Source organism: Taudactylus pleione, unplaced genomic scaffold, assembly GCF_031769625.1.
Source record: "Taudactylus pleione unplaced genomic scaffold, aTauple2 ptg000978l, whole genome shotgun sequence".
NCBI lineage: Eukaryota > Metazoa > Chordata > Amphibia > Anura > Myobatrachidae > Taudactylus > Taudactylus pleione.
Window position 1 is genome coordinate 1503350 of NW_028285379.1, and position 27509 is coordinate 1530858.

Genomic DNA, 27509 nt, shown 5'->3' on the forward strand with positions numbered 1-27509 from the left:
TATCAGTCAGTGCATAGAACCCAGAATGTATCAGTCAGTGACTAGGACCCCAAATGTATCAGTCAGTGCCTAGGTGCCCAAATGTATCAGTCAGTGCCTAGAACCCAGAATGTATCAGTCAGTGACTAGAATGTATCAGTCAGTGCATAGAACCCAGAATGTATCAGTCAGTGACTAGGATCCCAGAATGTATCAGTGTATATGGTTATGATATAAATCAAAATATATAAATATATGTGATATAAACCTGGCCTGTGCTTGCAGTGCACTGCGGCTGGTCTGCCTGGTCCCCCTGGGGGGAGTGTTTGGGTCCATGTGGGGTGCAGAGTATACAGTGGTCTTTCCGTAGTCCCAATAACCCCAGCAAACATGGTAATGGGAAGCAGTGCCGGGGAATCTACCGCAAGGCTCGCAGGTAACGGAGATTAATACTACGCTCTAACACTGATCTCTGATATTCCTCCCTTTGTCTTTATATGTCTCTAGAAATTAGATTGTAAGCTCCATGGGACAATGTGTTTAATCTTTGTGAGCACTGGTTATTCTCAGGTGTCAGACGGAGCCGTGTGAAGCCTGTGCCCATCAGGGGAAGACGCACAGCATCGGTGAGCGCTGGAGATCCGGAGAGTGCCAGGTTTGCCAGTGTTTGCCTAATCTCACCGTACAGTGCTCCCACTTCTGCCAGTTCACCAATCTGGGGTGCCCCGAGGTGAGTGACGTCTCACTAATTGCTGGCACTATTTTCCATCACTATCTATATACAGTAATAAGGTTATTAAAGTAAGTTTGAGATCAGTGTTATTATAAGGGAGGGGTCTGAGTAATTAGAACCACCCCCTACAGAACGGCAGTGGTCAATGTTCTCCATCCAGTGTACATAAGAGGCCAAAATGTGTGTCTGATCCTCTCCATCTCCCCCAGGGGCAGGTCCTGGTGCCAGGTTCCGGGGACACCTGCTGCTACTGCTCCGAGACAACAGGTCAGTCTGCAAGAGGAGAAAGTAACTGTAAATGTCTGTGCCCCATTGTATAATGATAAAGGGACCTGCTCGGTGCCTCTATAAAGTCACACACCACCATGGTCATACACACCTCCATATACACCACCATGGTCATACACACCTCCATACACACCACCATTGTCATACACACCTCCATACACACCACCATAGTCATACACACCTCCATATACACCACCATGGTCATAAACACCTCCATACACACCACCATGGTCATACACACCTCCATACACACCTCCATGGTCATACACACCTCCATATACACCACCATGGTCATACACACCTCCATATACACCACCATGGTCATAAACACCTCCATACACACCACCATGGTCATACACATTTCCATACACACCACCATGGTCATACACACCTCCATGCACACCACCATGGTCATACACACCTCCATATACACCACCATGGTCATACACACCTCCATACACACCACCATGGTCATACACACCTCCATACACACCACCATGGTCATAAACACCTCCATACACACCACCATGGTCATACACACCTCCATACACACCACCATGGTCATACACATTTCCATACACACCACCATGGTCATACACACCTCCATACACACCACCATGGTCATACACACCTCCATACACACCACCATGGTCATAAACACCTCCATACACACCACCATGGTCATACACACCTCCATACACACCACCATGGTCATAAACACCTCCATATACACCACCATGGTCATACACACCTCCATATACACCACCATGGTCATACACACCTCCATACACACCACCATGGTCATAAACACCTCCATATACACCACCATGGTCATACACACCTCCATACATACCACCATGGTCATACACATTTCTATACACACCACCATGGTCATACACACCTCCATACACACCACCATGGTCATACACCCCTCCATACACACTACCATGGTCATAAACACCTCCATACACACCACCATGGTCATACACACCTCCATACACACCACCATGGTCATACACATTTCCATACACACCACCATAGTCATACACACCTCCATACACACCACCATGGTAATACACATTTCCATACACACCACCATAGTCATACACACCACCATGGTCATACACATTTCCATACACACCACCATAGTAATACACACCTCCATGGTCATACACACCTCCATGGTCATACACACCACCATGGTCTCACACACCTCCATGGTCACACACACCACCATACACACCTCCATGGTCACACACACCACCATACACACCTCCATGGTTACACACACCTCCATGGTCACACACACCTCCATGGTCACACACACCACCATGGTCATACACACCACCATACACACCTCCATGGTCATACACACCACCATACACACCTCCATGGTCATACACATTTCCATACACACCTCCGTGGTCATACACACCTCCATGGTCACACACACCACCATGGTCATACACACCTCCATACACACCACCATGGTCATACACATTTCCATACACACCTCCATGGTCATACACACCTCCATGGTCATACACACAACCATACACACCTCCATGGTCATACACACCTCCATACACACCACCATGGTCATACACATTTCCATACACACCTCCATGGTCATACACACCTCCATACACACCACCATGGTCATACACACCTCCATACACACCACCATGGTCATAAACACCTCCATACACACCACCATGGTCATACACACCTCCATACACACCACCATGGTCATAAACACCTCCATACACACCACCATGGTCATACACACCTCCATACACACCACCATGGTCATAAACACCTCCATATACACCACCATGGTCATACACACCTCCATATACACCACCATGGTCATACACACTTCCATACACACCACCATGGTCATAAACACCTCCATATACACCACCATGGTCATACACACCTCCATACATACCACCATGGTCATACACATTTCTATACACACCACCATGGTCATACACACCTCCATACACACCACCATGGTCATACACCCCTCCATACACACTACCATGGTCATAAACACCTCCATACACACCACCATGGTCATACACACCTCCATACACACCACCATGGTCATACACATTTCCATACACACCACCATAGTCATACACACCTCCATACACACCACCATGGTAATACACATTTCCATACACACCACCATAGTCATACACACCACCATGGTCATACACATTTCCATACACACCACCATAGTAATACACACCTCCATGGTCATACACACCTCCATGGTCATACACACCACCATGGTCTCACACACCTCCATGGTCACACACACCACCATACACACCTCCATGGTCACACACACCACCATACACACCTCCATGGTTACACACACCTCCATGGTCACACACACCTCCATGGTCACACACACCACCATGGTCATACACACCACCATACACACCTCCATGGTCATACACACCACCATACACACCTCCATGGTCATACACATTTCCATACACACCTCCGTGGTCATACACACCTCCATGGTCACACACACCACCATGGTCATACACACCTCCATACACACCACCATGGTCATACACATTTCCATACACACCTCCATGGTCATACACACCTCCATGGTCATACACACAACCATACACACCTCCATGGTCATACACACCTCCATACACACCACCATGGTCATACACATTTCCATACACACCTCCATGGTCATACACACCTCCATGGTCATACACACCTCCATGGTCACACACACCTCCATGGTCACACACACTTCCATGGTCATACACACCTCCATGGTCATACACACCACCATACACACCACCATACACACCTCCATGGTCATACACACCACCATACACACCACCATGGTCACACACACCACCATGGTCATGCACAATACCATACACACCATTATAGTCATTCACACCATTATAGTCATACACACCATTATAGTCACACACACCATTATAGTCACACACACCACCATGGTCATACACACCTCCATGGTCATACACACTACCATACACACCACCATGGTCATACACACCACCATGGTCATACACACTACCATACACACCATTATAGAGACACAGACCACCATGGTCACACAGACCACCATGGTCATACACAATACCATACACACCACCATGGTCATATACACACTATTATAGTCATACACACCACCATGGTCACACACACACCGCCATAGTCACACACACCACCATGGTCATACACAATACCACCATGGTAATACACAATACCACACACACCATTATAGTCACACACACCATTAAAGTCATACACACCACCATGGCCAGTTATGTTATTAGTTACAGTATTTTATATACAGTCATTGTATCGTCATACTAGAGTTGTGCGGTTCTATTACCTGAAATACAAACACACCCAGCTTTGGGGTTCCGAGTTGAACAGAGTCCCGGCTCTGGTCTGCAGTCAAATACCGAACACTGGATTTGCATTGCATGTAAACAAATCCAAGGGGCTTATTTATTAATGATCACAATTACAATGTGATCTGGGCGCGATATTAGCGCCCATAATCACATTGCAACCCAGATGTAAGAAAAAGCACACGCAGAAACAGGGGCTCAGAAATGATCCCTTCCCTGCTGCGAGTGAGGTGACCGCGCCCATTGCCGGGGGAGGGTTCTCATGGATGTGATGTGTAGTGTATGTGCTGGGGGTGATGACTGTGCCCATTGCCGGGGGACGGTTCCCGTGGATGTGATGTGTAGTGTATGTGCTGGGAGTGAGGTGACAGCGCCCATTGCCGGGGGAGGGTTCCCATGGATGTGATGTGTAGTGTATGTGCTGGAGGTGAGGTGACCGCGCCCATTCCCGGGGGAGGGTTCCCCTGGATGTGATGTGTAGTGTATGTGCTGGGAGTGAGGTGACTGCGCCCATTGCCGGGGGAGGGTTCCCCTTGATGTGATGTGTAGTGTATGTGCTGGGAGTGAGGTGACCGCGCCCATTGCCGGGGGAGGGTTCCCATGGATGTGATGTGTAGTGTATGTGCTGGGAGTGATGACCGCGCCCATTGCCGGGGGAGGGTTCCCATGGATGTGATGTGTAGTGTATGTGCTGGGAGTGAGGTGACCGCGCCCATTGCCGGGGGAGGTTTCCCGTGGATGTGATGTGTAGTGTATCTGCTCGGAGTGATGACCGCGCCCATTGCCGGGGGAGGGTTCCCCTGGATGTGATGTGTAGTGTATGTGCTGGGAGTGATGACTGCGCCCATTGCCGGGGGAGGGTTCCCGTGGATGTGATGTGTAGTGTATGTGCTGGGAGTGATGTGACCGCGCCCATTGCCGGGGGTGGGTTCCCATGGATGTGATGTGTAGTGTATGTGCTGGGAGTGAGGTGACCGCGCCCATTGCCGGGGGAGGGTTCCCGTGGATGTGATGTATAGTGTATGTGCTGGGAGTGATGACCGCGCCCGTTGCCGGGGGAGGTTCCCGTGGATGTGATGTGTAGTGTATGAGCTGGGAGTGATGACTGCGCCCATTGCCGGGGGAGGGTTCCCATGGATGTGATGTGTAGTGTATGTGCTGGGGGTGATGACCGCGCCCATTGCCGGGGGAGGGTTCCCCTGGATGTGATGTGTAGTGTATGTGCTGGGAGTGATGTGACCGCGCCCATTGCCGGGGGAGGGTTCCCGTGGTTGTGATGTGTAGTGTATGTGCTGGGAGTGATGTGACCGCGCCCATTGCCGGGGGAGGGTTCCCATGGATGTGATGTGTAGTGTATGTGCTGGGAGTGAGGTGACTGTGCCCATTGCCGGGGGAGGGTTCCCGTGGATGTGATGTGTAGTGTATGTGCTGGGGGTGATGACTGCGCCCATTGCCGGGGGAGGGTTCCCATGGATGTGATGTGTAGTGTATGTGCTGGGAGTGAGGTGACCGCGCCCATTGCCGGGGGAGGGTTCCCGTGGATGTGATGTGTAGTGTATGTGCTGGGAGTGATGACCGCGCCCATTGCCGGGGGAGGGTTCCCGTGGATGTGATGTGTAGTGTATGTGCTGGGGGTGATGACTGTGCCCATTGCCGGGGGAGGGTTCCTGTGGATGTGATGTGTAGTGTATGTGCTAGGAGTGATGTGACCGCGCCCATTGCCGGGGGAGGGTTCCCGTGGATGTGATGTGTAGTGTATGAGCTGGGAGTGATGACTGCCCCCATTGCCGGGGGAGGGTTCCCGTGGATGTGATGTGTAGTGTATGTGCTCGGAGTGATGACCGCGCCCATTGCCGGGGGAGGGTTCCCATGGATGTGATGTGTAGTGTATGTGCTGGGGGTGATGACTGCGCCCATTGCCGGGGGAGGGTTCCCATGGATGTGATGTGTAGTATATGTGCTGGGGGTGATGACTGCGCCCATTGCCGGGGGAAGGTTCCCATGGATGTGATGTGTAGTGTATGTGCTGGGAGTGATGTGACCGCGCCCATTGCCGGGGGAGGGTTCCCATGGATGTGATGTGTAGTGTATGTGCTGGGAGTGATGTGACCGCGCCCATTGCCGGGGGAGGGTTCCCATGGATGTGATGTGTAGTGTATGTGCTGGGAGTGATGTGACCGCGCCCATTGCCGGGGGAGGGTTCCCGTGGATGTGATGTGTAGTGTATGTGCTGGGGGTGATGACTGTGCCCATTGCCGGGGGAGGGTTCCCGTGGATGTGATGTGTAGTGTATGTGCTGGGAGTGAGGTGACTGCGCCCATTGCCAGGGGAGGGTTCCCATGGATGTGATGTGTAGTGTATGTGCTGGGAGTGATGACCGCGCCCATTGCCGGGTGAGGGTTCCCGTGGATGTGATATGTAGTGTATGTGCTGGGAGTGATGTGACTGTGCCCATTGCCGGGGGAGGGTTCCCGTGGATGTGATGTGTAGTGTATGTGCTGGGAGTGAGGTGACTGCGCCCATTGCCGGGGGAGGGTTCCCATGGATGTGAAGTGTAGTGTATGTGCTGGGAGTGAGGTGACTGCGCCCATTGCCGGGGGATGGTTCCCATGGATGTGATGTGTAGTGTATGTGCTGGGAGTGAGGTGACCGCGCCCATTGCCGGGGGAGGGTTCCCGTGGATGTGATGTGTAGTGTATGTGCTGGGAGTGATGTGACCGCGCCCATTGCCGGGGGAGGGTTCCCATGGATGTGATGTGTAGTGTATGTGCTGGGAGTGATGTGACCGCGCCCATTGCCGGGGGAGGGTTCCCGTGGATGTGATGTGTAGTGTATGTGCTGGGGGTGATGACTGTGCCCATTGCCGGGGGAGGGTTCCCGTGGATGTGATGTGTAGTGTATGTGCTGGGAGTGAGGTGACTGCGCCCATTGCCAGGGGAGGGTTCCCATGGATGTGATGTGTAGTGTATGTGCTGGGAGTGATGACCGCGCCCATTGCCGGGTGAGGGTTCCCGTGGATGTGATATGTAGTGTATGTGCTGGGAGTGATGTGACTGTGCCCATTGCCGGGGGAGGGTTCCCGTGGATGTGATGTGTAGTGTATGTGCTGGGAGTGAGGTGACTGCGCCCATTGCCGGGGGAGGGTTCCCATGGATGTGAAGTGTAGTGTATGTGCTGGGAGTGAGGTGACTGCGCCCATTGCCGGGGGATGGTTCCCATGGATGTGATGTGTAGTGTATGTGCTGGGAGTGAGGTGACCGCGCCCATTGCCGGGGGAGGGTTCCCGTGGATGTGATGTGTAGTGTATGTGCTGGGAGTGATGACCGCGCCCATTGCCGGGGAAGGTTCACCTGGATGTGATGTGTAGTGTATGTGCCGGGGGAGGGTTCCCGTGTATGTGATGTGTAGTGTATGTGCTGGGAGTGATGACCGCGCCCATTGCCGGGGGAGGGTTCCCGTGGATGTGATGTGTAGTGTATGAGCTGGGAGTGATGACCGCGCCCATTGCCGGGGGAGGTTTCCCATGGATGTGATGTGTAGTGTATGTGCTGGGAGTGATGTGACCGCGCCCATTGCCGGGGGAGGGTTCCCGTGGATGTGATGTGTAGTGTATGTGCTGGGAGTGATGACCGCGCCCATTGCCGGGGGAGGGTTCCCGTGGATGTGATGTGTAGTGTATGTGCTGGGAGTGATGACTGCGCCCATTGCCGGGGGAGGGTTCCCCTGGATGTGATGTGTAGTGTATGTGCTGGGAGTGAAGACTGCGCCCATTGCCGGGGGAGGGTTCCCATGGATGTGATGTGTAGTGTATGTGCTGGGAGTGAGGTGACCACGCCCATTGCCGGGGGAGGGTTCCCATGGATGTGATGTGTAGTGTATGTGCTGGGAGTGATGACCGCGCCCATTGCCGGGGGAGGGTTCCCGTGGATGTGATGTGTAGTGTATGTGCTGGGAGTGATGTGACTGCGCCCATTGCCGGGGGAGGGTTCCCATGGATGTGATGTGTAGTGTATGTGCTGGGAGTGATGTGACCGCGCCCATTGCCGGGTGAGGGTTCCCGTGGATGTGATGTGTAGTGTATGTGCTGGGAGTGATGTGACTGTGCCCATTGCCGGGGGAGGGTTCCCGTGGATGTGATGTGTAGTGTATGTGCTGGGAGTGAGGTGACTGCGCCCTATGCCGGGGGAGGGTTCCCATGGATGTGAAGTGAAGTGTATGTGCTGGGAGTGAGGTGACTGCGCCCATTGCCGGGGGATGGTTCCCATGGATGTGATGTGTAGTGTATGTGCTGGGAGTGAGGTGACCGCGCCCATTGCCGGGGGAGGGTTCCCGTGGATGTGATGTGTAGTGTATGTGCTGGGAGTGAGGTGACCGCGCCCATTGCCGGGGGAGGGTTCCCGTGGATGTGATGTGTAGTGTCTGTGCCGGGTGAGGATTCCCGTGGATGTGATGTGTAGTGTATGTGCTGGGAGTGATGACCGCGCCCATTGCCGTGGGTGGGTTCCCGTGGATGTGATGTGTAGTGTATGTGCTGGGAGTGATGTGACCGCGCCCATTGCCGGGGGAGGGTTCCCGTGGATGTGATGTGTAGTGTATGAGCTGGGAGTGATGACTGCGCCCATTGCCGGGGGAGGGTTCCCATGGATGTGATGTGTAGTGTATGTGCTGGGAGTGATGTGACCGCGCCCATTGCCGGGGGAGGGTTCCCATGGATGTGATGTGTAGTGTATGTGCTGGGAGTGATGTGACCGCGCCCATTGCCGGGGGAGGGTTCCCATGGATGTGATGTGTAGTGTATGTGCTGGGGGTGATGACTGCGCCCATTGCCGGGGGAGGGTTCCCATGGATGTGATGTGTAGTGTATGTGCTGGGAGTGATGTGACCGCGCCCATTGCCGGGGGAGGGTTCCCACGGATGTGATGTGTAGTCTATGTGCTGGGGGTGATGACTGCGCCCATTGCCGGGGGAGGGTTCCCGTGGATGTGATGTGAGGTGTATGTGCTGGGAGTGAGGTGACCGCGCCCATTGCCGGGGGAGGGTTCCCATGGATGTGATGTGTAGTGTATGTGCTGGGAGTGATGACCGCGCCCATTGCCGGGGGAGGGTTCCCGTGGATGTGATGTGTAGTGTATGTGCTGGGAGTGATGTGACTGCGCCCATTGCCGGGTGGAGGGTTCCCATGGATGTGATGTGTAGTGTATGTGCTGGGAGTGATGTGACCGCGCCCATTGCCGGGTGAGGGTTCCCGTGGATGTGATGTGTAGTGTATGTGCTGGGAGTGATGTGACTGTGCCCATTGCCGGGGGAGGGTTCCCGTGGATGTGATGTGTAGTGTATGTGCTGGGAGTGAGGTGACTGCGCCCATTGCCGGGGGAGGGTTCCCATGGATGTGAAGTGTAGTGTATGTGCTGGGAGTGAGGTGACTGCGCCCATTGCCGGGGGAGGGTTCCCGTGGATGTGATGTGTAGTGTATGTGCTGGGAGTGAGGTGACCGCGCCCATTGCCGGGGGAGGGTTCCCGTGGATGTGATGTGTAGTGTATGTTCTGGGAGTGATGACCGCGCCCATTACCGGGGAAGGTTCCCCTAGATGTGATGTGTAGTGTATGTGCTGGGAGTGATGACTGTGCCCATTGCCGGGGGAGGGTTCCCGTGGATGTGATGTGTAGTGTCTGTGCCGGGGGAGGGTTCCCGTGGATGTGATGTGTATTGTATGTGCTGGGAGTGATGACTGCGCCCATTGCCGGGGGAGGGTTCCCATGGATGTGATGTGTAGTGTATGTGCTGGGGGTGATGACCGCGCCCATTGCCAGGGGAGGGTTCCCGTGGATGTGATGTGTAGTGTATGTGCTGGGAGTGAGGTGACTGCGCCCATTGTCGGGGGAGGGTTCCCGTGGATGTGATGTGTAGTGTATGTGCTGGGAGTGATGACCGCGCCCATTGCCGGGGAAGGTTCCCCTGGATGTGATGTGTAGTGTATGTGCTGGGAGTGATGACCGAGCCCATTGCCGGGGGAGGGTTCCCGTGGATGTGATGTGTAGTGTCTGTGCCGGGGGAGGGTTCCCGTGGATGTGATGTGTAGTGTATGTGCTGGGAGTGATGACCGCGCCCATTGCCGTGGGAGGGTTCCCGTGGATGTGATGTGTAGTGTATGTGCTGAGAGTGAGGTGACTGCGTCCATTGCCGGGGGAGGGTTCCCGTGGATGTGATGTGTAGTGTATGTGCTGGGAGTGATGTGACTGTGCCCATTGCCGGGGGAGGGTTCCCGTGGATGTGATGTGTAGTGTATGTGCTCGGAGTGAGGTGACTGCGCCCATTGCCGGGGGAGGGTTCCCATGGATGTGATGTGTAGTGTATGTGCTGGGAGTGATGTGACCGCGCCCATTGCCGGGGGAGGGTTCCCGTGGATGTGATGTGTTGTGTATGAGCTGGGAGTGATGACCGCGCCCATTGCCGGGGGAGGGTTCCCATGGATGTGATGTGTAGTGTATGTGCTGGGAGTGATGACCGCGCCCATTGCCGGGGGAGGGTTCCCGTGGATGTGATGTGTAGTGTATGTGCTAGGAGTGATGACCGCGCCCATTGCCGGGGGAGGGTTCCCGTGGATGTGATGTGTAGTGTATGTGCTAGGAGTGATGACCGCGCCCATTGCCGGGGGAGGGTTCCCATGGATGTGATGTGTAGTGTATGTGCTGGGAGTGATGTGACCGCGCCCATTGCCGGGGGAGGGTTCCCATGGATGTGATGTGTAGTGTATGTGCTGGGGGTGATGACTGCGCCCATTGCCGGGGGAGGGTTCCCATGGATGTGATGTGTAGTGTATGTGCTGGGAGTGATGTGACCGCGCCCATTGCCGGGGGAGGGTTCCCATGGATGTGATGTGTAGTGTATGTGCTGGGGGTGATGACTGCGCCCATTGCCGGGGGAGGGTTCCCGTGGATGTGATGTGTAGTGTATGTGCTGGGAGTGAGGTGACCGCGCCCATTGCCGGGGGAGGGTTCCCATGGATGTGATGTGTAGTGTATGTGCTGGGAGTGATGACCGCGCCCATTGCCGGGGGAGGGTTCCCGTGGATGTGATGTGTAGTGTATGTGCTGGGAGTGATGTGACTGCGCCCATTGCCGGGGGAGGGTTCCCATGGATGTGATGTGTAGTGTATGTGCTGGGAGTGATGACCGCGCCCATTGCCGGGGAAGGTTCCCCTGGATGTGATGTGTAGTGTATGTGCTGGGAGTGATGACCGAGCCCATTGCCGGGGGAGGGTTCCCGTGGATGTGATGTGTAGTGTCTGTGCCGGGGGAGGGTTCCCGTGGATGTGATGTGTAGTGTATGTGCTGGGAGTGATGACCGCGCCCATTGCCGTGGGAGGGTTCCCGTGGATGTGATGTGTAGTGTATGTGCTGAGAGTGAGGTGACTGCGTCCATTGCCGGGGGAGGGTTCCCGTGGATGTGATGTGTAGTGTATGTGCTGGGAGTGATGTGACTGTGCCCATTGCCGGGGGAGGGTTCCCGTGGATGTGATGTGTAGTGTATGTGCTCGGAGTGAGGTGACTGCGCCCATTGCCGGGGGAGGGTTCCCATGGATGTGATGTGTAGTGTATGTGCTGGGAGTGATGTGACCGCGCCCATTGCCGGGGGAGGGTTCCCGTGGATGTGATGTGTTGTGTATGAGCTGGGAGTGATGACCGCGCCCATTGCCGGGGGAGGGTTCCCATGGATGTGATGTGTAGTGTATGTGCTGGGAGTGATGACCGCGCCCATTGCCGGGGGAGGGTTCCCGTGGATGTGATGTGTAGTGTATGTGCTAGGAGTGATGACCGCGCCCATTGCCGGGGGAGGGTTCCCGTGGATGTGATGTGTAGTGTATGTGCTAGGAGTGATGACCGCGCCCATTGCCGGGGGAGGGTTCCCATGGATGTGATGTGTAGTGTATGTGCTGGGAGTGATGTGACCGCGCCCATTGCCGGGGGAGGGTTCCCATGGATGTGATGTGTAGTGTATGTGCTGGGGGTGATGACTGCGCCCATTGCCGGGGGAGGGTTCCCATGGATGTGATGTGTAGTGTATGTGCTGGGAGTGATGTGACCGCGCCCATTGCCGGGGGAGGGTTCCCATGGATGTGATGTGTAGTGTATGTGCTGGGGGTGATGACTGCGCCCATTGCCGGGGGAGGGTTCCCGTGGATGTGATGTGTAGTGTATGTGCTGGGAGTGAGGTGACCGCGCCCATTGCCGGGGGAGGGTTCCCATGGATGTGATGTGTAGTGTATGTGCTGGGAGTGATGACCGCGCCCATTGCCGGGGGAGGGTTCCCGTGGATGTGATGTGTAGTGTATGTGCTGGGAGTGATGTGACTGCGCCCATTGCCGGGGGAGGGTTCCCATGGATGTGATGTGTAGTGTATGTGCTGGGAGTGATGTGACCGCGCCCATTGCCGGGTGAGGGTTCCCGTGGATGTGATGTGTAGTGTATGTGCTGGGAGTGATGTGACTGTGCCCATTGCCGGGGGAGGGTTCCCGTGGATGTGATGTGTAGTGTATGTGCTGGGAGTGAGGTGACTGCGCCCATTGCCGGGGGAGGGTTCCCCTGGATGTGAAGTGTAGTGTATGTGCTGGGAGTGAGGTGACTGCGCCCATTGCCGGGGGATGGTTCCCATGGCTGTGATGTGTAGTGTATGTGCTGGGAGTGAGGTGACCGCGCCCATTGCCGGGGGAGGGTTCCCGTGGATGTGATGTGTAGTGTATGTGCTGGGAGTGAGGTGACCGCGCCCATTGCCGGGGGAGGGTTCCCGTGGATGTGATGTGTAGTGTATGTGCTGGGAGTGATGACCGCGCCCATTGCCGGGGAAGGTTCCCCTGGATGTAATGTGTAGTGTATGTGCTGGGAGTGATGACTGTGCCCATTGCCGGGGGAGGGTTCCCGTGGATGTGATGTGTAGTGTCTGTGCCGGGGGAGGGTTCCCGTGGATGTGATGTGTAGTGTATGTGCTGGGAGTGATGACCGCGCCCATTGCCGTGGGAGGGTTCCCGTGGATGTGATGTGTAGTGTATGTGCTGGGAGTGATGTGACCGCGCCCATTGCCGGGGGAGGGTTCCCGTGGATGTGATGTGTAGTGTATGAGCTGGGAGTGATGACTGCGCCCATTGCCGGGGGAGGGTTCCCATGGATGTGATGTGTAGTGTATGTGCTGGGAGTGATGTGAACGCGCCCATTGCCGGGGGAGGGTTCCCGTGTATGAGCTGGGAGTGATGACCGCGCCCATTGCCGGGGGAGGGTTCCCATGGATGTGATGTGTAGTGTATGTGCTGGGAGTGATGACCGCGCCCATTGCCGGGGGAGGGTTCCCGTGGATGTGATGTGTACTGTATGTGCTAGGAGTGATGACCGCGCCCATTGCCGGGGGAGGGTTCCCGTGGATGTGATGTGTAGTGTATGTGCTCGGAGTGATGACTGCGCCCATTGCCGGGGGAGGGTCCCCCTGGATGTGATGTGTAGCGTATGTGCTGGGAGTGATGACTGCGCCCATTGCCGGGGGAGGGTTCCCATGGATGTGATGTGTAGTGTATGTGCTGGGGGTGATGTCCGCGCCCATTGCCAGGGGAGGGGTCCCGTGGATGTGATGTGTAGTGTATGTGCTGGGAGTGAGGTGACCGCGCCCATTGCCGGGGGAGGGTTCCCATGGATGTGATGTGTAGTGTATGTGCTGGGAGTGAGGTGACTGCGCCCATTGTCGGGCGAGGGTTCCCGTGGATGTGATGTGTAGTGTATGTGCTGGGAGTGATGTGACCGCGCCCATTGCCGGGTGAGGGTTCCCGTGGATGTGATGTGTAGTGTATGTGCTGGGAGTGATGTGACTGTGCCCATTGCCGGGGGAGGGTTCCCGTGGATGTGATGTGTAGTGTATGTGCTGGGAGTGAGGTGACTGCGCCCATTGCCGGGGGAGGGTTCCCATGGATGTGATGTGTAGTGTATGTGCTGGGAGTAAGGTGACCGCGCCCATTGCCTGGGGAGGGTTCCCATGGATGTGATGTGTAATGTATGTGCTGGGAGTGAGGTGACCGGGCCCATTGCCGGGGGAGGGTTCCCGTGGATGTGATGTGTAGTGTATGTGCTGGGAGTGAGGTGACCGCGCCCATTGCCGGGGGAGGGTTCCCGTGGATGTGATGTGTAGTGTATGTGCTGGGAGTGATGACCGCGCCCATTGCCGGGGAAGGTTCCCCTGGATGTGATGTGTAGTGTATGTGCTGGGAGTGATGACCGCGCCCATTGCTGGGGGAGGGTTCCCGTGGATGTGATGTGTAGTGTCTGTGCCGGGGGAGGGTTCCCGTGGATGTGATGTGTAGTGTATGTGCTGGGAGTGATGACTGTGCCCATTGCCGGGGGAGGGTTCCCGTGGTTGTGATGTGTAGTGTCTGTGCCGGGGGAGGGTTCCCGTGGATGTGATGTGTAGTGTATGTGCTGGGAGTGATGACCGCGCCCATTGCCGTGGGAGGGTTCCCGTGGATGTGATGTGTATTGTATGTGCTGAGAGTGAGGTGACTGCGTCCATTGCCGGGGGAGGGTTCCCGTGGATGTGATGTGTAGTGTATGTGCTGGGAGTGAGGTGACCGCGCCTATTGCCGGGGGAGGGTTCCCATGGATGTGATGTGTAGTGTATGTACTGGGAGTGATGTGACCGCGCCCATTGCCGGGGGAGGGTTCCCGTGGATGTGATGTGTAGTCTATGAGCTGGGAGTGATGACCGCGCCCATTGCCGGGGGAGGGTTCCCATGGATGTGATGTGTAGTGTATGTGCTGGGAGTGATGACCGCGCCCATTGCCGGGGGAGGGTTCCCGTGGATGTGATGTGTAGTGTATGTGCTAGGAGTGATGACCGCGCCCATTGCCGGGGGAGGGTTCCCGTGGATGTGATGTGTAGTGTATGTGCTCGGAGTGATGACTGCGCCCATTGCCGGGGGAGGGTTCCCCTGGATGTGATGTGTAGTGTATGTGCTGGGAGTGATGACTGCGCCCATTGCCGGGAGAGGGTTCCCATGGATGTGATGTGTAGTGTATGTGCTGGGGGTTGTGACCGCGCCCATTGCCAGGGGAGGGTTCCCGTGGATGTGATGTGTAGTGTATGTGCTGGGAGTGAGGTGACCGCGCCCATTGCCGGGGGAGGGTTCCCGTGGATGTGATGTGTAATGTATGTGCTGGGAGTGAGGTGACTGCGCCCATTGCCGGGGGAGGGTTCCCGTGGATGTGATGTGTAGTGTATGTGCTGGGAGTGAGGTGACCGCGCCCATTGCCGGGGGAGGGTTCCCGTGGATGTGATGTGTAGTGTATGTGCTGGGAGTGATGTGACTGCGCCCATTGTCGGGGGAGGGTTCCCGTGGATGTGATGTGTAGTGTATGTGCTGGGAGTAAGGTGACCGCGCCCATTGCCGGGGGAGGGTTCCCGTGGATGTGATGTGTAGTGTATGTGCTGGGAGTGAGTTGACCGGGCCATTGCCGGGGGAGGGTTCCCATGGATGTGGTGTGTAGTGTATGTGCTGGGAGTGAGGTGACCGCGCCCATTGCCGGGGGAGGGTTCCCATGGATGTGATGTGTAGTGTATGTGCTGGGAGTGAGGTGACTGCGCCCATTGCCGGGGGAGGGTTCCCATGGATTTGATGTGTAGTGTATGTGCTGGAGGTGATGACTGTGCCCATTGCCGGGGGAGGGTTCCCATGGATGTGATGTGTAGTGTATGTGCTGGGAGTGAGGTGACCGCACCCATTGCCGGGGGAGGGTTCCCATGGATGTGATGTGTAGTGTATGTGCTGGGAGTGAGGTGACTGCGCCCATTGCCGGGGGAGGGTTCCCATGGATTTGATGTGTAGTGTATGTGCTGGAGGTGATGACTGCGCCCATTGCCGGGGGAGGGTTCCCATTGATGTGATGTGTAGTGTATGTGCTGGAGGTGATGACCGCGCCCATTGCCGGGGGATGGTTCCCATGGATGTGATGTGTGGTCTATGTGCTGGGAGTGAGGTGACTGCGCCCATTGCCGGGGGAGGGTTCCCATGGATGTGATGTGTAGTGTATGTGCTGGGAGTGATGACTGCGCCCATTGCCGGGGGAGGGTTCCCATGGATGTGATGTGTAGTGTATGTGCTGGGAGTGAGGTGACCGCGCCCATTGCCGGGGGAGGTTCCCGTGGATGTGATGTGTAGTGTATGTGCTGGGAGTGAGGTGACTGCTCCCATTGCCGGGGGAGGGTTCCCGTGGATGTGATGTGTAGTGTATGTGCTGGGAGTGAGGTGACCGCGCCCATTGCCGGGGGAGGGTTCCCGTGGATTTGATGTGTAGTGTATGTGCTGGGAGTGATGACTGCGCCCATTGCCGGGGGAGGGTTCCCATGTATGTGATGTGTAGTGTATGTGCTGGGAGTGAGGTGACCGCGCCCATTGCCGGGGGACGGTTCCCGTTGATGTGATGTGTAGTGTATGTGCTGGGAGTGAGGTGACCGCGCCCATTGCCGGGGGAGGGTTCCCGTGGATGTGATGTGTAGTGTATGTGCTGGGAGTAAGGTGACCACGCCCATTGCCGGGGGAGGGTTCCCGTGGATGTGATGTGTAGTGTATGTGCTGGGAGTGAGGTGACCGCGCCCATTGCCGGGGGACGGTTCCCGTTGATGTGATGTGTAGTGTATGTGCTGGGAGTGAGGTGACCACGCCCTTTGCCGGGGGAGGGCTCCCGTGGATGTGATGTGTAGTGTATGTGCTGGGAGTAAGGTGACCGCGCCCATTGCCGGGGGAGGGTTCCCATGGATGTGATGTGTAGTGTATGTGCTGGGGGTGATGACTGCGCCCATTGCCGGGGGAGGGTTCCCATGGATGTGATGTGTAGTGTATGTGCTGGGGGTGATGACCGGGTCCATTGCCGGGGGAGGGTTCCCCTGGATGTGATGTGTAGTGTATGTGCTGGGGGTGATGACTGCGCCCATTGCCGGGGAAGGGTTCCCGTGGATGTGATGTGTAGTGTATGTGCTGGGAGTGAGGTGACCGCGCCCATTGCCGGAGAAGGGTTCCCGTGGATTTGATGTGTAGTGTATGTGCTGGGAGTGAGGTGACCACGCCCATTGCCGTGGGAGGGTTCCCATGGATGTGATGTGTAGTGTATGTGCTGGGAGTGAGGTGACAGCGCCCATTGCTGGGGGAGGGTTCCCATGGATGAGATGTGTAATGTATAGGCTACAGCGGCTATCGCTATCTTCAGATATCATCGGCTGTTTGGGCCAATCTCCGGAATGCACCACATTACGGAAGTTGGTAAATATGGCAGCATCGCATCCCCCGTAGTAACTTATGGTGGTTGCTGGGAATGGACGGATCCCATTATGTATCGGAGATCTCTGTTGCGCTCCCACTGTCATACATTCAAGGATTTCTATTACTTATTGATAATTGGGCCCTCAAATAATATAATTTTAGCTGTTTTATTGATTTTTTTTTTTAATTATTTTTTACGCAATTTTTAAGAATTCCAAAACCCAATACATAGCAAAACACAATGATGAATTTGAGCATAGCTGCACCCACTCTGCTCTCCTGCAGGCTCTGTACTGCAGGGGAGAGTAAGGAGGATTTATCTCAGGATGGATTATGTGTGAGGTGCTATCAGTTGCCTGGCCCTTCAAACCACACAACGATGGGACAGGATCTCCCGTGGGCGTTTTGTTCTCAGGTCCTGGCCTCTATTTTTGGTTGCCTGGCGGTCCCGGGTGTTTTACCCCATATGGGGTTACCTCAACAAACCATCCTTTCTTCTCAGGGTATCCCGCATTGTTTGCAGTCTACTCCTGTATCACAGTCTGTCTCTCCCTACCAGGGGTTACTGCAATATATGCAATCCCCTCCGGTACCGTAACAGTCTGTCATTCCCTTCCAGGGACTTCCACAAGCTGTGCAACCACCCTGGGTGGATGTTTTATCTCATTCGGTGTACAGTTTGGCAGCTTCATCTACGGCCTTTCAGACCATGTTGCGGAATGAAAAACCTAAGAAGGCATCTAAACGACCTGTAATGTCATCCCAGTCTACACAACTATCAGACACAGAAGTGCCGTCAGATGATGGGGAAGTGCCTGAGGTGTCTGATTCGGATTCTCCTGCATAGGAGGTGGAGCCTAAAACCGCCATTAATATTCCAGCTTTGGTGCGGGCGGTCCGATCCATACTAGATATAGAAGAGGACGAGCCTGCCCCTAAATCCAAATACCCTGAGTTTAAACAGGTCAAGGTGACTTCGGCAGTTTTTCCTCTTTATGACCATATGGCGGAGGCTTGGCAAGCACCTCATAAGAGGTTTCAGCCGCAAAAGCGTTTGGCTTCCTGTTATGAGGGGCACTGTAAGAAGTGTGAATCGCCTCCTGCTGTGGAGTCTCATGTTACTTGCTTAATAAAAAGTGCCATGCTACCCATGCCTTCCATTTCCTCCTTGAAGGATTCCATGGATAGGAAGTTGGAGATGTGCCTAAAATCTATTCACTCTCTCTCAGGAGCAGTTGTCCGTCCGTCCATGGCTATCTCATGTGTGGCTATAGAAGGTTGGGCAAATGTCCTGGAGGACACGTTACCTGAGGAGGCTCCTGAAGCTCAGAGGTCTTTGGTGGGCCACATTAGAGATGCAGCTGCTTATATTAGTGAGGCTTCTTTGGATGCCAGTCTGCTGACCTCTAGAGTCTCGGTCGTGGCTGTGTCTGCTCGCCGCTCCCTTTGGCTACGCTACTGGAGGGCGGATGCTGCTTTAGAAAAGGGCCTAGAGGCCTTGCCCTTCAGTGGGGAGATATTAATTGGCCCGGACTTGGACAAAATTGTAGACACACTGGCAAAATCTAAATCAGCATTTCTGCCATCAGCATCTGCATCTACCAAGGCTAGAACCTCTTCCTTTCTGTCCTTTTGTCCGCAAAGAAAACACAAAAGACGGTCTTTCCCTCTAGACAATCAGCGACCAAATCTACCACCAAGCCGAAGAAACAGTCCTGGAACGCAAGTCTGAAGATAAACCCTCAGCCTGATGGGACCGGCCTCCCTCTAGGGGATACCAGAGTGGGAGGCTGACTTCTTCAGTTCGCCCAGTGCTAGTGTCAAACCACCAAGGAAGCGTGGGTAAAAGAAGTGGTTCTCAGGGGTATGCTCTCTCATTTTGGCAAAGACCTCCCCAACAATTTTTCTGCAAAGGCCCTCCTTCCAACAAGAACAAGGCCTTGCAGATCCAGGAAGCCACAGAGTCATTGCTGAAAGCTGGAGTAATTGTACCAGTTCCACTATCTCAACGTGGGACTGGTGGTTATTCTACGGTTTCTGGTTCAGAAGCCGAATAGGTCTTATCAGCCTATCAACCTCAAATCTCTGAACAAGTTCCTCAGAGTGCCCAAGTTCAGATTGGAAACTTTACATTTCATCATACTGGCTATGGAACCTGGGGATTACATGGTATCCATGGACATTCAGGATGTTTACCTGCATATCCCCATAACGTCCTCTCACCAGCATTATCTATGATTTGCTATTCTGCACCAACACTTCCAGTTTCAAGCACTGCTCTTTGCCCTATCCACGGCTCCAAGGGTCTGTACGAACGTAATAGCTGTCATGGCAGCCCATCTGCAGAGTCAGGGTATACGACTTTTGCCATACCTGGATGACCTCCTCTTGCTGGTGGGTTCTCCAGAGGTGCTTCAACACCACGTACACCTGACAAATCGCTTGTTTACAAGTTCATGGGGGGGGCTAATCAATCGGAAAAAGTCCTCCCTGATTCCCTCACATTTGGGAGCCTTTCTGGATTCTCACAGCAGACAATCTTCCTAACTCCAGAAAAGATCTCCTCGCTGCAACTACGAGTGCGCAGATTCCTCCGCAGTCGTCGGGTGTCGGTACACTCGCGATGCAGGTTCTGGGGTCCAAGGTGTCCATATTCGACATGGTGGAATATGCTCAGTTTCATTCAAGCGCTCTGCAGGGGCTGATCCTTTCCAAATGGAACAGCTTAGCCCACCGGATCAAGGCTAAGACTATGGTGTTTTCTCCGGAGGTGCGCCTGTCTCTGTCTTGGTGGCTCCTGACACCTCATCTCACCAACGATCGCCCCTTTTGGGTCTCGGACTGGGTTTTTCTTACGACGGACGACAGTCTCCGGGGCTGGGGTGCAGTGACTGGTCCGCACTCAGGGCCTGATTCAGACCCGCTCGCGAGCGCAGGACGCTCGCAAGCGGGACGATGGTGCCCTACTGCGCATGCGCACGACGGAGGGAGCTCCGTTGTGCACATGCGCGAGACCCGGCTAGCGACGGGGTAGCCGTCGCTCCGGGTCTCGCATCAAAGTGGGCGTGCTGTCGATGTAGAGTGATAGCACGCCCCCTTTGGTGGGCATGCCGGGGGCATGGCTGCCAGATGGAGGCGTTCCCTACCGCAGGGTCTCCGTCGCAAGCCCGATGGTCGCGATGGTCTTGTCCATCGCGACCATCATCATGGATGCTCGCTATAGCTGTGGGTGGTCACCCACAGCTATGCGAGCGTCCAGGAGGCCGCTCCATTTTCATGTAGGAGGGCCCTGATTCAGAGCAAGCGTCCGGCTCTGAATCAGGCCCTCAATTCAGGGCCGTTGGACAGCAGTCGAAGTAGTCCTGCCCATCAACATATTGGAACTTCGGGCCATGTACAGGGCCCTCAGGATGGCAAGTCACATTCTTCACAGAAAATCTGTTCAGGTTCAGTCCAACAATGCCACCACAGTGGCTTACATCAACCATCAAGGAGGCACTCTAAGTCGGGCAGCAATGACAGAAGTGTCACTCATTCTGACGTGGGCGGAGTGCCACCTCCCGGCAATTTTGCCAGTTTTCATTCCAGGAGTTCTCAATTGGGAAGCGGACTTCCTCAGCCATCACGACATGCATCCAGGGGATTGGTGTCTTTACCAAGAGGTGTTTCAACTCCTAGTGGACAAATGGGGTCTCCCGGAGGTGTATCTCATGGAATCCAGACACAATCATAAGTTACCAATGTATGGGTCCAGAACAAGTAATGTCGAAGCAAGCCTGGTGGAAGCTCTGTCAGTAAAGTGGGTCTTCCAGTTTGCGTACCTCTTTCCTCCAATATCCCTGCTTCCTCGGGTTCTTCAGAAGTTCAAGCAAGTCGGAGGCACAGTCCTGCTGGTGGCTCCAGCTTGGCCCAGATGTCATTGGTACTCGGATCTTTGAAGTCTCTCCATCAACACTACGTTTCTGCCTCAATGTCCAAACCAGTTGTCTCAGGGTCCTTGCCTTTACCCGGACGTGGAACGTCTGTCTTTGACGGCGTGGCTCTTGAGACATCCATCCTAGGGGCCAAGGGATTCTCTAGCTCAGTCATTGGCACGATGCTTAGAGCACGTAAGCTTGTTTCGGCCTGAATATACCACAGGGTGTAGCATACATATTTCCAGTGGTGTCACTCTCGGGATTATGACCCTTAGGTGTTTTGTGTTTCCAGGATTCTGGCATTCCTTCAAGCAGGATTGGACCTTGGCCTTCACCTGGCTTCATTGAAAGTACATGTCTCTGCACTGTCAGTGTGGTTCCAACGAAGGATAGCTCCACTCCCGGATATCCACACCTTTCTATAGGGTGTTCTCTGGATTCAACCTCCCTTTGTCCCACCTGTGGCTCCTTGGGATTTGGCGGTTGTTCTTCAGGACTCTCCAGGGTCCTCTATTTGAGCCACTAGATTTGGTTGATTTCTCTTTCTCCTGGCAATTGGTTCTGACAGGAGGGTGTCAGAATTGGGGGCGCTCTCCTGTCGTCCTGATATATCACCTGGACAGGGCTGTGCTTCGCACCTGCCCTGAATTTCTTCCTAAAGTGGTTTCTAATTTCCATATTAATCAGGAAATTATTGAACCAGCTTTTCAGTCACCTGATCTCTCGGTAGGTGAGGCCTCATTGGATGTGGTCCGCGCTCTTCGGATTTATGTGCACCGGACCAGTTCTCTTCGGAAATCAGACTCCTTATTTGTGCTCTATGGATTTCACAAGAAGGGATGGCCAGCCACTAAACAAACATTGACCAGATGGCTTCGTATGACTATCTCAGAGGCTTACACACATGCAGGCTTGCCTGTTCCGGCTTCTGTTACTACTCATTCTACTCTGTCTGTGAGTCCCACGTGGGCAGCTCACAGTGTCGCCTCGTCTGTTCAGCTTTGCAAGGCGGCCACGTAGTCTTCTGTCCAGACCTTTCTAAGATACCTCTCAGGATGCTTCATTTGGGCGCCGGATTCTCCTCTCAGTGCAGGATCGTCCCCACCCTTAAGAGGACTGCTTTGGGACATCCCCCAAGGTCTCTCTGTGGAGCCTATGGACCCTGAAGAAGAAGAAAATGAGAGTTATTGTAAGAACTTACCTTTTGTTAACTCTCTTTCTTCGAAGTCCATAGGGTCTACAGAGCACCCACCCTGACGCACCTGGCTTCATATGGGCTATGGGGCTGGTCACCGGTTTTCCGTCTCCTTCTATGTGAGTGTGATCCTCGAGTGTTCCAGTCTTCCTTCTCTCTTATCCTCCGCCGGTTTTTGGTTACTTACCATCTGCTGCTAATCAGCCCCCCTGCGTAAACAGTGACCCGACTTTGGCCGGGCACCAACTTAAAGTGAGGTGGCTCGGGGGGCGGGGTATAGGGAGGATTGAACAGTGCATCCTGGGAGCAAATCTTTTAACTGCGTGCTGCCCGGTATCCAGATCGAGCTATACCCCCAAGGTCTCCCTGTGGACCCTATGGACTTCGAAAAACAAGAGAGTTAACAAAGGTAAGTTCTTACCATAACTCTTTTTACCATCACAGTCATCATCTAAAGATATTTCCATGAGAGGCAGGTTAATGAGTAAATGAGACTAACTCTCTGCACATTGTACATCTGCCCCCTGCAGTACAGCACGGTGTTACCCAGGGGCACAGTTACTGGCACTATCAGAGTCAGGGTATCACACATGCTGGGCAGCTTTATCCTTACACTGTAATGTAGCTCTGAGCTAGGACACGTCCCTCCCACATCTAACTCTCTGCACATTGTACATCTGCCCCCTGCAGTGCAGCATGGTGTTACCCAGGGGCACAGTTACTGGCTCTATCAGAGTCAGGGTATCACACATGCTGGGCAGCTTTATCCTCACACTGTAATGTAGCTCTGAGCTAGGACACGTCCCTCCCACATCTAACTCTCTGCACATTGTACATCTGCCCCCTGCAGTGCAGCATGGTGTTACCCAGGGGCACAGTTACTGGCACTATCAGAGTCAGGGTATGACACATGCTGGGCAGCTTTATCCTTACACTGTAATGTAGCTCTGAGTTAGGACACGTCCCTCCCACATCTAACTCTCTGCACATTGTACATCTGCCCCCTGCAGTGCAGCATGGTGTTACCCAGGGGCACAGTTACTGGCTCTATCAGAGTCAGGGTATCACACATGCTGGGCAGCTTTATCCTTACACTGTAATGTAGCTCTGAGCTAGGACACGTCCCTCCCACATCTAACTCTCTGCACATTATACATCTGCCCCCTGCAGTGCAGCACGGTGTTACCCAGGGGCACAGTTACTGGCTCTATCAGAGTCAGGGTATCACACATGCTGGGCAGCTTTATCCTTACACTGTAATGTAGCTCTGAGCTAGGACATGTCCCTCCCACATCTAACTCTCTGCACATTGTACATCTGCCCCCTGCAGTGCAGCACGGTGTTACCCAGGGGCACAGTTACTGGCACTATCAGAGTCAGAGTATCACACATGCTGGGCAGCTTTATCCTTACACTGTAATGTAGCTCTGAGCTAGGACACGTCCCTCCCACATCTATCTCTCTGCACATTGTACATCTGCCCCCTGCAGTGCAGCACGGTGTTACCCAGGGGCACAGTTACTGGCACTATCAGAGTCAGGGTATCACACATGCTGGGCAGCTTTATCCTTACACTGTAATGTAGTTCTGAGCTAGGACACGTCCCTCCCACATAGAACTCTCTGCATATTGTACATCTGCCCCCTGCAGTGCAGCATGGTGTTACCCAGGGGCACAGTTACTGGCACTATCAGAGTCAGGGTATCACACATGCTGGGCAGCTTTATCCTTACACTGTAATGTAGCTCTGAGCTAGGACACGTCCCTCCCACATCTAACTCTCTGCACATTGTACATCTGCCCGCTGCAGTGCAGCATGGTGTTACCCAGGGGCACAGTTACTGGCACTATCAGAGTCAGGGTATCACACATGCTGGGCAGCTTTATCCTTACACTGTAATGTAGCTCTGAGCTAGGACACGTCCCTCCCACATCTAACTCTCTGCACATTATACATCTGCCCCCTGCAGTGCAGCATGGTGTTACCCAGGGGCACAGTTACTGGCACTATCTTACACTGTGCGTTTGAACGCCGTTACAGGGGCGTGTATAATTAAGCCTCAGCGACTGTATACGCAGCCAGAGCTCTACATGGTGACAGGAAGCTTTGCAGGTTGAGTCCGATGTTACCGCTGACTTGCAGATGTATGTAATGGGAAGTGGGCGGCTTTATAAGCTGGTGGGCATCTTGGTATAGTGCTGCGATCACGATGCAATCATAATAATTTGCATATTTTTGCAACTTGCGGGTGTTGGTGATTGCACACCCTAAGCACAATGGGCCTGATTCAGACCCGCTCGCTCCCAGAGTATGCAAATTCGGCTAAGTGACGTCAAGGCAGGCGATCGCACGGCAAGGTATAAACACGTTCACTATGTCTTGGCGTGCGATCACTTTGTGTCTGCCAACGCCCACCAGCCTGTCTTAAGATGCCCACTTGTGCACGTCATCTCCAGGAAGTGTATGCAGGAATCGGTACATCGGGTAACATCGGATGCGATTGCAGCGCTTGTGGCAGACCATACCCTACCGCAAGCACTTCAGTGTAAAAACCAGCCAGATTACTTGTTCTATGACGCTGGCTGTTATTATGCACGCCTCTGTAACGGCGTTTAGATTGTCAGACAGGCCTGCGTTTGCACCTCCACTCACCCGTTTCCAGTGGCCTACCCCTGTTACCACCCACAGACGGCCATGCCTGTCAGTCAACTATCGGGAGTCACTTCCTGCTCGCAGTCCGTATGAGAAACCGAAAATCTGCTCGCAAGGACTCGGTCGCACATGCACATAACGGACCATATGCATGCGTGGTCGCAGAACATCCGCTGCGTACGAGCGAGCGGCCGCTTGCGAGAGGTGAGATGCTACCTGCTGAGACTTGTAGTGCTGCAAGCAAAAAAGAGAAAAAAAATTAAATGCACCCTCTAACCATACTAACCCTAATAATAATACTGCTATATTGCATCCAAGAGGTTCTTAGCATAATAATGGCCATAATTATAGGCCTGTCCACCGCGTCCAGGTGACCTCTATCAGGCAGGTCCCTAACACTACTATGAAATTATTACAGTGCACCGGACCCCCCCCAGGCCAACCCAGCAGGACCGCCCCACGGCGTCACACTAGTGCCAGATTACAAGTTTTGGTTAAAGAAATATAAAGAAACTCCTATGTGTGACGTCTTATATAAGTAAGAGGTTATAATTATAAGTGTGAGAAGTGCTACATATATAAAAAACAAACTAAAGAAGTGAAAGTCTATATTGTGATGCCATGAAACAGTCCAGCCCAGAGAGCCCCGCTCCCCAATACCAGCCCAGAGAGCCCCGCTCCCCAATACCAGCCCAGAGAGCCCCGCTCCCCAATACCAGCCCAGAGAGCCCCGCTCCCCAATACCAGCCCAGAGAGCCCCGCTCCCCAATACCAGCCCAGAGAGCCCCGCTCCCCAATACCAGCCCAGAGAGCCCCGCTCCCCAATACCAGCCCAGAGAGCCCCGCTCCCCAATACCAGCCCAGAGAGCCCAACGCCCCAATACCAGCCCAGAGAGCCCCGCGCCCCAATACCAGCCCAGAGAGCCCCGCTCCCCAATACCAGCCCAGAGAGCCCCGCTCCCCAATACCAGCCCAGAGAGCCCCGCTCCCCAATACCAGCCCAGAGAGCCCCGCTCCCCAATACCAGCCCAGAGAGCCCCACGCCCCAATACCAGCCCAGAGAGCCCCGCTCCCCAATACCAGCCCAGAGAGCCCCGCTCCCCAATACCAGCCCAGAGAGCCCCACGCCCCAATACCAGCCCAGAGAGCCCCGCTCCCCAATACCAGCCCAGAGAGCCCCACGCCCCAATACCAGCCCAGAGAGCCCCGCTCCCCAATACCAGCCCAGAGAGCCCCGCTCCCCAATACCAGCCCAGAGAGCCCCACGCCCCAATACCAGCCCAGAGAGCCCCGCTCCCCAATACCAGCCCAGAGAGCCCCACGCCCCAATACCAGCCCAGAGAGCTCCACGCCCCAATACCAGTCCCAAAACCGACACACAGCATATACAGTATATATACACTTATAATTATAACCTCTTACTTATATAAGATGTCACACATAGGAGTTTCTTTATGTATCACTTGGCCTGGGGGGGGTCCCGTGCTCGGTACTTATTCCATAGTAGTGTTAGGGACCTGCCTGATAGAGGTCACCTGGACGCGGTGCCCATAATTATGGCCATTACTATGCTAAGAACCTCTTGGATGCAATGTAGCAGTATTATTATTAGGGTTAGTATGGTTAGAGTCTGCACCTGCATTTTTCCCCTGTTTTGCTTGCAGACTTGCGATCCAAGCTTAATGATGCCCATATTCCCAAATGTGACTCATGCCCAATGTGTACCCAGCTTAGGTGTAAACTCTCCCACTCTGTGACCCTCAGTGTCCAGGGAATGGAGAAACCCCAGAATGACCGGAGGGTAAGGATACGTATAATAAGATAATTGGGAAACTGGAATCCTCCTAGAACACTTCCAGGGCTATTAGAGGGTAATTATTGGGCTGTATATTCTGTGTACATACAATAATACCAACTAAAAAGTGATGTATTCATCTCCTCAGCTCCAAACACAACAGAAGCCTCCATCCCTCGTCCTACAGGCCTCGCGGCCAGCACGCACCTGCCGGGCCTAGTCACCTACC

At 54.3% G+C, this 27509-nt stretch overlaps 1 protein-coding gene across 1 annotated transcript; it reads left to right on the forward strand.

The window, feature by feature from the left end:
• Positions 1-370: 370 nt before the first annotated feature.
• Positions 371-27509, forward strand: LOC148454571 (uncharacterized). The gene is made up of 4 exons (XM_088460771.1): positions 371-415; positions 550-709; positions 922-979; positions 27429-27509. Exons 1-4 carry the CDS (start codon positions 376-378, stop codon positions 27498-27500), a joined length of 330 nt encoding a protein of 109 aa, XP_088316897.1. The 5' UTR covers positions 371-375; the 3' UTR covers positions 27501-27509.

Excerpts from the sequence above, each read along its gene's own strand:
- LOC148454571 (XM_088460771.1), top strand. The coding sequence starts at position 376 with ATGGGAAGCAGTGCCGGGGAATCTACCGCAAGGCTCGCAG. Across the intron at positions 710-921 it reads CCAATCTGGGGTGCCCCGAG|GGGCAGGTCCTGGTGCCAGG; the intron begins GTGAGTGACGTC and ends CATCTCCCCCAG. Across the intron at positions 980-27,428 it reads CTACTGCTCCGAGACAACAG|CTCCAAACACAACAGAAGCC; the intron begins GTCAGTCTGCAA and ends TCATCTCCTCAG.